Source organism: Sphaeroforma arctica (genome assembly GCF_001186125.1).
Source record: "Sphaeroforma arctica JP610 unplaced genomic scaffold supercont1.435, whole genome shotgun sequence".
Classification (NCBI taxonomy): domain Eukaryota; class Ichthyosporea; order Ichthyophonida; genus Sphaeroforma; species Sphaeroforma arctica.
In genome coordinates, this window is record NW_014040123.1 from 9009 (window position 1) to 22315 (window position 13307).

The window sequence follows — 13307 nt, forward strand, 5'->3', positions numbered from 1 at the left end:
GCATCTTAGAAATATGCGGCCATTTATGTAATTGTTCTTTCACACACAGCGGAGGATTTTCCTTCTGTGGGGATAACAATAGTCCGCATATATGACCTAATATATCCCTCGACTATACCTAACCTGGCGTTTAAAAATTCATCACAATTATGTCATAAGTCGAAAAACTTGGCAGTCGATACATTGGACAGAGGTGGTATACGTCAACCTAAAACATACGCTTTTGAAACGACCTGAAGAACTATTTCCCTCTACTGTATTCCATTCCGAGTGATCACACCTCTCACGACAAATTACTTTTGATGAGCTTTTGCAGCATCGACATATCGTACCGCACACTATATTTAGTTGGTTGAGAAACTTGATCAGTGGGTTAGGTATTAAGTGATCTCTCAGGAGTAATTTGAACAACTCGATTAGCTCCCGGGAGCGAGCTAACTCTGATGACTTCTCTATGAATTAAAGAGGATTTCTTGCTGTAAATTCGATTTAAAACCCCTATTGGCTTGGTTTGTTTGGGTGCACCGTTGGCCGGTGTATGTCGTGTGTTCGTAGTAGTGGTGCTATTTGTAGTCCCTCAATACGCCAGTGCTACCGGTCTTCTCAACACGGCATTTGTGAAATCCAAAAACGCCGGATATTCGAAGTCCAACAACAGCTTATACGCTATTCTACTGCAGGCTGCAAATGACAATAATCAGACTGTTAAGATTACGTTGAAGACACCCGCTATGATGGCCATGTCGTATGATGATGAGCTCGCCACGTACCTCATCGCGTTGGATCCAGACGAAAGTTACCCATCAACAATTGTGCACGGTGCACATGCAGCTCTATCGACAGAAATTGTGCATTGGATCGGGCAATGCCGTAAGCTACAACCGTTAATCAAATCAGACGTTGCTGGTAACCCATGTAATTTGGTTCGTGACCACAACGGTCGTAAACCTTACGATCGACGGATTGAAAGGTCTGGTCTTCGTTACGACATGAGAGGCTACATATATATGTTCAAGAATACTGACAAGAATATACGATCTGATTCAAATTGTGGCTACCGTACACGTGATGAACGATACAATAGAAAGAACCGCTACCAATACCGCTACGATAATCACGATGATCATGACCGACAGGACTACCGAGTAGATAGTTACAGTCGACGCGACAACGACGATGGTAGATATTCACGAGATACCCAACGTTCACAAGACAGTGACAGAACATACCGATCCCCGGGCAATCGACGCCAAGCTCATGAAGGCAGACAGGACAAAGCAATGTCAGCACAAATATCCAATGACCAGCTACTTGCTAACAGACAGATTGCATTCTCCACAATTAACCTTACAATTGACAACAAGGATGTGAACGATCAGTCAGACAGAGGTTCCAGAGGTGGATTCCAGAGGTGGGTACTGACTAGCTTGCGATAGTTACGCCACCATACACGTACTTCCCTATATTCCAGAGGTGGGTACTGAATAGCTTGCGATAGTTGCGCCACCATACACGTACTTCCCTATAAGTACCACAAGCATCATCTCGTCCGCGACATGCGCATTAATGGCTGGTATGAGCACGAAGTAGCTGATGGTGCAATCATTTATCCGAAGTATGTGGCTCAGCTAGGAAACTTGAGGGAAGTACTCATCGATATGGCATTCAAAACTACACTAGAAAGTATCAGCCTGCTCTCAGCGCGACACTTCTCATTTGAATTCACCAACAACATGATGTACATATTACTACCAAGCTTTGGGACCATAACAGTACATAAACAGCACAGAATATACTGCACATCGACGACATAGCTATGACTACAGTGGAACCATCGTTGGAGAAAGCCAACCAGATTTAATGGCACAACAGGCTCGCGCACCGCAGCTACGTCCCAAAAGATTTACCCTACATCAGGCAATCAGAGAAACGATGCAAAGCATACATATTGCTAAGAAGAAGAACGAGAATACAAACACAGAACGATAGCACAAACCTGCCACAGAGCCTCTCGAGATAGTCTTTGTGGATATATTAGGACCGTTCGCAACGTCGATAGGATCCTTCACCTACTCTGTATCAATCATAGACGACCTGACCTTCTCATCATGGCCATAGATTATCCGATCTGCGATCTAAAAGCAACAACAATTCTTAACGCAAGGTTCTACACATTCAATGAATGGTATATTCTAACTCATCGCCGAATTCAGTGCATACAAATGGATCGAGGTTCACAGTTTACAGCAAACGTAATTAGACGCATGCTTGCGTATTTGGGATACTGCTCAAGGTACGCACCGATGGCCACGCAACAATACCATGACAAGGTAGAGAGACTGCATGGTACACTGGTCCCTAGAATGCTTGCACAACTGAAGTATGCACGTCTACCGACTAATATGTGGGTTGAATCACTGATTCAAACTACCAACATATACAATGCTATACCCACCAAGGAGAAGAGCTCATCCCCATACGAGAAATTTACAGGATATGAATTTCCGATAGAACATTCGGGTGTCACATCGCATACAATAACTGTGATCTCGACGGCAAACTCGACGATAGAGCACTAGATGACATTCTCCTTGCGCAACCCTTGGACACAACACCGGACTCGTATCGTATATACTCACCTCCGACCAAGCGTATGATACAAAGCCGAGACGTCAATATGCTCGAAGACGAATTCTTTGTCTGGGAAGACAACAAATGTACAACCGCTATCGCACCACGAGACACTACGAACAGCAGTACATTCCTCCAAATCGATAATGGCGATTTCCAAACAGACGCAAGGACAACATCGACAATGAAAGATATGCATAGCCAACGAACCCAGCCAATTGTGACACAAAAGTCGAGCAACTCAGAACAACTAGGAATGACTTCATTGTCAGCACAACAACCTGCTCAGAGCGAAGTACATCTCGGTGAGTTGAAGGCACCCAAGTGACTACCAAAATACAACACGGTCTCGAAGCAACCATAGCTAGAAGAACGGCAGGAGGTCGCCAAGTCTCTCGAGAACTACGAGACCTTGCGATAAATGATAATAATGTCCACTGGTACCACGACAGCCATCGTAAAAGACGATATCCCAACACTACGCACACTGTTAATTCAACAACTTCAACAATGGAACCGAAAACATACAAAGGTATATATGATATGCCAAACGCAGTCGATTGGGAGGAATCTCAGAGATGAAGAGCTTGGTGATACAGCGAAAGGCATTCACTCTGGTTGACAACAAACCACGGGAAAAATCACAATTCCTCTCTTGATGGGTATTCAAGGCAAAAACGGATGAATCAGGACAAGTCACACGACTTAAATTACGTCCGAGCGTAGCAGCATTCAACGCAAAACAGGGAGTCGAATACGATGGAAAATATGCCCCAATAGCAGCCAAGTAAAAACTTAGAATCTGTCTAGTCTCTAATGGCACACTACGACATGGACATTCGACAACACGATACACCCTCGGCCCACCTCACTCAAGTACTTTATACCCCTGGCTACATGCGAGTACCGCGAGGATACGACCTCGTTGAACATCTGCTTGATCCGTCCCGGAGACAATTATACGAAAGGCACAAACAAGGAGACAAAGGTCGTATGTCGAGTTGACCGTTGTGTATACGGCCTACCACAAAGCGAGCACGACTGTTTTAAAGCTATTTTTGTTTTACTATACTCTACTATTATAAATAAGCACAATCGGAGGGAGCATTGTTCATCAAACAAACTCACAGCGGACCATGTTTCATTATTGTACATGTAGATGACAAAATTGCAGCATGCCAGAGTATGACTGACGGACAGAAACTAGCTGACGCAATGAAAAGCGAATAAAACATCGTAATTTCTCAAATGCGAAGTGGAAATACATCCTGGAAGAGTACGTCTTCATCGACGACAATATGAGTCGGACTATGAAGTAACAGACAAACACGCATCTCCCAGAAAAAGTGGCTAGTTCAGACGTCCCAACAATCACACAATACAACCAGCTAATGGGTCAGCTACGATACCTTATAGATCAAACACGAGAATATATATGCCTTGCTGTTTCGATCCTAAGTCGCTATCTATTAGCAACACAGTACCACCACTTCAGAGGAGCCAAGCGCTGTATGAAGTATCTCGCTGGCACTCAACTTCGGTCTCGAATATACGAACAAAGAACCATGTATTCCCTATCTGAGTGCAGATATTAGATTCACTGGCAATAACACAACAAGACGATCCACCACCCGGCGAGTAGGTAATATAGCAGGTGTACCGTTCATGTGGGGGACAAATTTGCAACGGCTAGTAACAACGTCTACAGCAGAGGCAGAATACGTCGCACAGTCTGATACAGCCAAAGACACAGTTTGGGCTAAAAAATCTCTTCACGGAATTCGACATTCCGCTTGAAGAATCCACCACCATAGAACAGGACAACAAGGCAGCAATACTAATGGAATGGTATCACGAAATCCCACCGTACTACATATGTCGACCTACGATATCAGCACATCAGAGAACTCACATCGGACAACATCATCAAGCTAAAATACATACCATCAGAACAGCTACTCAGCGATTTCTTCACGAAGCCTCTCAGCCGAGAGAAAAGTTCACCGATATAGGCGACCGAATATTGACTCGGATAACAGTCTCAACTTAGTTCGATTCATAATAAAGGCAAGTATTTTGAGGTAAGCAGGTGTCAAATGCTTTGTGCTTCTATCTGACTGCAAACTATACAGATATATCGTGCCTTGTGAAAGAAGTGCGTACAAACTGTTTGTATTATATGTGAAAATGAAATTATAAAATGATGTACAAACAATATATAACTATATATTTGGTCATATACTTGTTCCTATCGATAGGCACGCAAGTATATACTTGTGTGCAATAATATTTATCCCTAATGTGTTCTATGACAAAATTACTCTGAAGTTTAAGTTGTATTCCGCAGAAAATGTATATTCATCGATACACAAAATATTAGTAACTTACTGGTCCTTTTTAACTTCGATGCGTGATATCGTATAAGTTGCATACCTGTGAAAATTTGTATAGGAATTCACTAGCAGTATATATAAAAAATGTAAATTTTACAGCCCACAGGTCCCACAGGTCCCACAATCTCACACTACCACCCGACGCCCCACTAGGTATTTGTGAGTACTAAACGTAAACAATTTTTTTTTGTACCACTGCAGCCTGAATTTATGTCTCCAATTGGTAGAATTTATCACTATGTACACGAATTTCGTAGGTCGATTTTAAAAGCAACCATACTAAGCATTCCAAGACCCAAGCGAAAGTCTCAAGCCTCTCAGTCTCTGAATCTCAGCCTCTCGGGTCAGATCCCAAAGTCAAACCAATATGCCACAACGCAGAAGGGAGCTGTCCCCCATTATCCAAGCCACAGTCCACACTGTTTCAGAAAGCGAAACATATTTTTCAAGGAAATATCATGAGTGATTTTTACCTGCGAAATTGAGATGCCTATCCCCGTACAGAAGATTATCCACGCCCGTCGTGATGCCAGCCACTGTACAGAGGATCGCAGTCAACCTTCTCGGTAAATTTTTACCCAGTCAATACTCAACAGATCCAACACGTCAACGTTTTCTTGACAAAGTTTTATCGGTTCAATGCTTATGGCCCAATCTATATACAGAATCAACAATTTCACAGTCCAGGACTTTAGCCTTCAGCCTTCATCAGTCTTCAGTCGTCACTTTTCAGCTTTCAGACTTCAGCCCTTGACTGTAGAGTTGAGGGGGAGTGATACAGCAAGAGACTCTCTTTGATTCATAGAAGTCATTAGAGTTAGCTCACTCCCGAGAGCTGATCAAGTTATATAAATTACTCCCGGAGTTGAGTTACTACCTAACCGACTCACGAGAGTAGATTAAGTTTCTCATTTAACTCCCGAGAGTGGATTAAATCTGCCAACCGCAACATTTAAAAAAATAGCTGCTGTTATATTTGAGTCACAAGACTCACAACCTATGCGGAAAGGTATCATGTGATCAGCGTGACATTTAGTTGCAGAGAAGTCGAAATAGAATAGCATCGAAGTATTAAAGTGTTTTGCAGAAGATTTCTCATAATGACCATATGAGATTATATCCAGGCCAACCCAAGTGGCTGAACACTAGCATAAACACCGTAGGTATAAAACCAAAGGTGGGGTTAGAAAAAATACATACATTTGCACTTAAATTAAAGCCTACTATATTGCACTCTAACAACTCCTGTTCCATCGCTTTTATATGAAATGGCTTAGAGTATTGAATTTATCAGTGATTGTACTATCAGTGCTGATAGTACAATCAGTAAGTGTGATGAATTTTTAAACGCCATTCCAGAACAAGTTGATTTGACCATGAATAGCATATTGAAATCTGCGGCCATTTATGTAATTGTTCTTTCACACACAGCGGAGGATTTTCCTTCTGTGGGGATAACAATAGTCCGCATATATGACCTAATATATCCCTCGACTATACCTAACACGGTACTGACCTCTAAATATAGTGCGCGGTACGATATGACGATGCTGCAAAAGCTCATCAAAAGGAATTTGTCGTGAGAGGTGTGATCACTCGGAATGGAATACAGTAGAGGGAGATATTTCTTCAGGTCGGTCCAAAAGCGTATATTTTAGGTTGACGTGCACCATCTCGTCACAAAGAAAATCCGTCGACTCGGAGGAGTTTCCTTCTGTGGGGATAGCTATAGTCCGCATATATGACCTTATGTATCCCTCGACTATACCTAACACGGTACTGACCACTAAATATAGTGTGCGGTACGATATGTCGATGCTGCAAAAGCTCATCAAAAGGAATTTGTCGTGAGAGGTGCGATCACTAGGAATGGAATACAGTAGAGGAAATATATTCCTCAGGTCGGTCCAAAAGCGTATATTTTAGGTTGACGTGCACCATCTCGTCACGAACAAAATCCGTCGATTGTACTGAATGTAAGCCGACACTAAAATACTCTCGTCCAATGAATTATAGTGCTAGCAATAGTTACTGTGACAAGTAATTGAGAATTTGCGCGGTTGCTGGTCGTCCGTGTGTAGCAGCAAAGTCATTGCTGGTTCGGTTTTGTCGTTTGGATAAATTCCACAAGAGTACTACGATTCAATACACAGGGCTGAATATGTTGTCAAGTGGGCTGATTTTAAAAGTTTTGGGGTCCTTTCATGAAGAAATAGTAAACTATGGTCTGCCAGTGGACTTTTGTTGGTTCTCCGGATGAGTTTATATACCCAACCAGAGTAAGACATATCTCTTAGCCTGACTATACAAGTGCAATAGACTTATATGTGGATTTGGCTACTTTTCCATATACCAATTAGGGAGCTATCATAGGAAGTCTCGATATCATCTGCAGATGCTTTGTTTCATTTAATCTTCTCTGAATTTGTTTACAATGTGAGTTCCTTGTGTCTTCGTTTGTTCCTTGAGCATGAGGTAAACTGGGTATAATCAGCGGTGGTTCATTCGTAGGAAGCTGTAGTGTGGGAGCGATGCCTTTGTAGCTGCTGATTTGCACAGTATTGTCGAGTGGTACCAGCTGTGATGTCGTTCAAATTACACCAGGACTGCTGGTAAGAGGATACATCGATACCGGCTGACTATATGGGACAAAGAGATCAGACCGCCATGGCTATTGCTATATATTCAAATATATGGCCACTTCGGCGAGATAGGAAACATCGCCATAATCTACAATTCGGATTCGTACCTTTTAATAAAAAATGTGTTGCTGGACTATAAAAATCTCAGATTGATGGATTCAACCTGCGCTGAACGTGTTACACATGGCTACCTTATTGGACGTTGGACGCAGTTTATATTAAGTTTACAAGTTGATTTGCTTTGTTGTTCAAGAGTCAATAAATAGTTAGTATGGGAATGTACAAAATAGACTTTCGTGTCATAGACGTAACTCATATGTTGATAGCGCTGGTAGGTACCGAAGTATTGAGGAATCGCGATTGTGTTAACTCCTATTGACTAATGGGTTTTACTTCGATCCGGCGGAAATGTGTATAAATAGATAATCAGTGAGCGAGAGAGACTGAAACACACAGAGGGAAACTGAGACAGCCAGTGAGCGAGAATTCAACACATCACAGACTAATTGAGAAAATGAAGTATGTCGAGCCCCGAGTTGAAGGATGCTGCTGGCTACCCAAACTGGAAGTTGAAGATGGAGGCCAAGCTGTAGGAGAAGGACGTTTTTCTAGCTGCTACGGACCGGGAGAGAAGATTGCTTTTTCTGTCAACGTCCAGTGTATTGACAGCTGCATAGGCTACGTTTGCGACAACGACGATCCTGCCGTCGCCTTAACGCAAGATTGCCGTTGCGATGAATCGTCAAATCGGGGCCAATTTTGATATTCTGATCAAGAACCTCGATCACATGTGAATGACAGATGGAAAAACATTGCTAAAGTCGCCCACAGATTGAAAATTATGTTTGACCAGCTGATGCACCTAGGCTATGAGCTGACGGATACTCGTATGCTGCCTTTAGACTCTACGAAGCCATGCCAGTTTATTTATCCTCTGATAGATATAACTGCAAAATGGCAACTGGTACTAGATTCAGCTATATACAGGTGCTTTTGTGTCTGAGTACGAAGACGATCATCAGATTAGTCTCTACGCTGGTGGGCGCTACCGTACCAACAGTAATCATAGCAATCAACATGCACATCGAAACAATCGGAGTAGCAACTACGCGAATCGAAACAACCACAAGGAGGTCACGTGTTTTAAGAGCCTCATGATTTGACACACACGTGCGAACTGTCGTGGTAAGGCGGCGCGCTTAGGATACAAGCAATCTGGCCACATGAATCATGACTATTCCGACTCAAAACTGCTGACAAGGACGATGACATTTATAACGAGTTCAGGCAAATTCCTGCAATATATATTGTTGACGATAGTGATGACTACGAGAGTGACAACAACGATATGTCCAGGCAAAGAAAAAATATTAGAGAAAAAGACCACCTCTATTTTAATGCTTTGGCGTGGAGTAGCGGTACAAATTTTTGGCTCGTATATCATGATAAGAAAAGTTCACAAAAAAATCACACAAATGTACACAAATATTATGTATGCATGTACACCCACTTCACTATTATGTGCACATGTTTTAGAAACAGCAGTTATTCAGCTGTCGTAGTGCGTGATGTCTCACGTCGTAGCGGCCTAGATTTAAGGGATCCTGACAAGGTGCTTGTGGTGTGTTTTTGCAAGCTTGCGACAAGATGCATTAAAAAAAAAGCTATTATTCCTTTTTCTGTCTTAACAGAACAGAAAGTTGCGCGTAGACGATGGCAGAATAATGAGATGTTTCCTGAGCTGGATAGGGACGCTACTGATGTACTGAGTAAAGAGTTAAAGAGACGGCATATTAATACAGTTCACTTTTCACACACTGATTTGGAAGAATGCTAGATTATTTCCCGGTCCTGATACGATTCCTCGACATAAACTTCAATGGCAAAACATTGCACAGTTGCATCGAATACCTAACTATGAACCAGCTCGCCTACAATGCATCTGCACACAAAGTGATGAAGTTTGTAGTGAGGATCTGAAGGTTACTGGTCAAGTGAGAATGCCAGTAAAAAAACTTCGTTGCACGATGCGTATTTACTCGCTTTCGTTCATAATCAACAGGTAGTAAGATATTTCAAGAAAGAATTAAGCATTACAAATGACAAAGATTGTGAGACAAATCACCAAGGCTACGGTGTTACCAAATTTGGCATCACTGGCGTACTGATCAAGTTGCTGTCGACGAAGCTACGGGTCGCAAAAGAGTTATAGCAGGATAGTTACCCAGTTTCAAGTCATATCCAGAAGCAGAGATCAGGACTGCTATTGGACCGATTCCAATAGAAAGAAGGGAGCAAATACACGTTCGCAACTATGTGAACTCGGCTACGTCAGGGTATCAGCATCACTACTAATAGTGGTCATAAAGTACTGAATAAGGTGACATCAATACTCCGTCAACACGCACTTATTTTATTAATTATATCCATATCATGTCCAGTTCAGCTCACTCCGGCCGGCATAAACATGTCTTCCTAGACTTAGCAATGAATCAACAAAGTAACAGGTGATCCTAGTATGGTTTTAGAAATTTGATATGTGGAACACAGTATCTTCAGTCAAAGTTATGAGATACTACTCGCCACGCATACGGGCTACGCTCATAACCGGGTGTTTCCAAAGCGAACCGATGCGCCTGAAAACGTAGAGAATATACCACATGTGAAGGTATCTGGTGGTCAGTGTACGTCTAAATTCAATCCAGACTTTTTCGAACAGTTTGTGTTATGGATCACGATGATTCGCTGCACACGTTACACAATCGCAGATACTTCCGTACATTTTGGTGTATTCCGATATACAGCAAAAAATCTATATTACATGAACTGAAGCGATTGCAGAGATAACGCGCAAGACTCAGCGCATCCCCTCGATAAGCAAAACACTACTATGTATGTGCAGTGCAGTCAGCTTTGCAGCAGCGTCTGTGGCTTTTGCCAGGCTGCTCTTCTTGTATGTTGTACGGGACTGGGAAAAAGAGCGAAGACCTATACTGCATCTTTGCCATTCGCTACACGCTCTATTTTATTCGTAATGTAAAGGCAACGTAACAGCCAAGGATATCACTGTGACAGGTCCGAATTTATATATAGCAATCATCTCGCCATCATATTCTGGGTCAGCAGACAGCAACAGAAAACGTAATTGTAGATGCTGAAGCTTACGGCGCCTGGCTCCAATACGGTTGCTGTCCAGTTGGTTTTATATTTGATAGAGGGCTCACCGACATATATAACTGAGCTTGCGACGAATGAACTCGCAAGAAGACAAACGGGCAAATCGCCTCCAATATTGCAACAAAAAAGGATAGTAAATACACAGCCGTATTTAGAATTCATATATAAAGAGACGACGAGAAACTTTAGAATTACAGGGCGTGAGATGACGGAAGCCTTTTAAGTATATCAAAGTATGACATACATGACATACATCTAGAAGAATCTGAATGTATACGTGATTCGGAAAATTTGAAGCCGACACTGCACGACATGTGGAGGCCACAAGAGGAACGCAAAGATCAAAGGTCGAATTGAAGAATATCCAAAGGGATGGTAGTGACCGAAATGAATGTAAAAAGTTGTCATTGATAAGCAATTATAACATTTGTTACTAAAGTTTCTTTTTTCAAAACTTGTTTAGTCATACCGGTTTTTAGAGGCGCTTCAGGATAACATCGATCTTCAAACCATTACTTGGTGTTTGTGCATGTTTTAGATGCTACTACCTATATTTTACTAAAGCATCGAGTTATATAATCGGTTTACTAAAGTCAACCGCTTGTACTGGACGACCAATCCAAGGGTCATCATACCTATGACGTACAGAGGCAGTCATAACATCAGGGGCATCTTTCATAAATGGCCCAATTACCAGATGGTTTGCTACCAACTAACTTGTTTGCAATATCTTTGTTTCGTCATGTGTTGTATCCGTCAGTGCTACCACTGCTGCATATCTCTGCAAAAAACGGTTTAGAGCTGCTAGTACATGGATATAGCTACAAAGCGACATAGTTTATATTTCTTAGATATTTTCACAGGAAGAGGACATGATCTAATTTGAACCTCTCCGCGTTAAAAGTTTCATGGCTATAGTCCCTCGTGCATAACAAAACGACGGAATACCTTCATACTACGCAATATTCTATTTGTTACAGCATTGAACTTATCCATCGCCGCTCAATGGTATGTGCAACAAGCGAAAGCCGAGTTGTTATCAAACATAAATAAAGCCATACGCTGTGAGTATGCCTTCAACTGAGTACCATATTCATTTTGTAATATGCTTACGGATGCGTATACCACTGACAATAATCCATTCTATGTTGTATACTGACCCCGCTTCTGTCGCAACAATTGAACCACTCCCAGGTGTGTGTAGTGCAAACTCGTGTGCAGCATAGTACGACTTATATACCCGTCGGTTTTTATGTTGATATTGTTCAGTATAACAAGAAACAAAATAAAATATTTCTCAGACAGTAGACCGGCTAGCAAAAAAACGTGTGTGTAGCAGTTTTTGCTTTTTTACGCACGTACTATATATTGCTTGCCCGAATCACCAGCAACTGTAGCGGTAGAATAAAATTTACTATGTGCACTTCACGCAAAAACTTCAACAGCTTAGTTGGCCCTATACCCGTAGCCCTTCTGTGACCGCATGTGAATAACATAGCGAGTATATACGTTGTACTATCAAGGCCGAATATTATAGTATAGTGTTGTATCTCATTTTCTAGGAGTACTAGTCTTTCGCCGAGACTTCTTTGATTTCATCAAGCTTTGCAGCTATCTCATGCCGTTTATACACTCTCCCAAATCTTCTCGCCCAGTATTTATCAATAAATACTAGCATTGTCCAGATATAACTTAAGATAGTCATAATCAATGTTAATTATATTATCTACCTTCCCAGCGTATTACAAATATACTTATTGCTCTGCCTCTTGTGGTGCGAAAATGAACAACATTCCATCCGTAGCACCCCTTGTACGAGATATCACGTTTGTTAGGTTAGACCTTCAGTGCACATGCATTTAGCTTTTTCGAGTGCTCCCTGCCTGGGTTCTGGTTAGTAAGGTACAGTGTGTACACTATAGTGAAATGGATGTGCACACATATGTGATATTTGTATAGGTGTTTCGTATGACCTTTTTTTGTCAAGATATATGCGCCAACTTTGTACTACTACTCCAAGCCAAGGCATCAAAATAGAAGGTGATCTCTTCTCTTAAATTTTTTTGTTGCCCGAGCCGGTGGTGATGATGGATCGACGGTTGAATAAAGCTACAGCAGCTTTCGAGGATCTGATGAGATTACGCTAGAGGAGACTAATAACTGAATGCCGTATCTTTTATGATGCCACAAAGTCTCCATCATTTGGATGGGAGAGTGACAGCAATCACACTGACGACGATTCTACACACTGCCTGATCCTTTGATATCCATCTGGCACTGTGGGGAAGGAAATAGCTTTGGGTTTGATTTTCGACACTGGTACCAAAAAATATGTCGTGTTTTCTGCCAAGCTTCGTCTGCTATGCGTCCCTCGAACAAGCAGTTGACAGGAAAAACAACCTTTACACACGCACAGTACGAAGGAGAACTACGAAACTGTACCGATACTCGACTCGCACTTTAT

At 41.9% G+C, this 13307-nt stretch overlaps 1 protein-coding gene across 1 annotated transcript; it reads left to right on the forward strand.

The window, feature by feature from the left end:
• Nucleotides 1–731: 731 nt before the first annotated feature.
• On the forward strand, nucleotides 732–1590 carry SARC_06214 (hypothetical protein; the record flags this gene model as incomplete). Its single annotated transcript, XM_014299886.1, has 2 exons — nucleotides 732–1411; nucleotides 1530–1590. The coding sequence occupies 2 exons, from the start codon at nucleotides 732–734 to the stop codon at nucleotides 1588–1590; spliced, it is 741 nt and encodes a 246-aa protein (XP_014155361.1).
• Between the last annotated feature and the right edge of the window lie 11717 nt (nucleotides 1591–13307).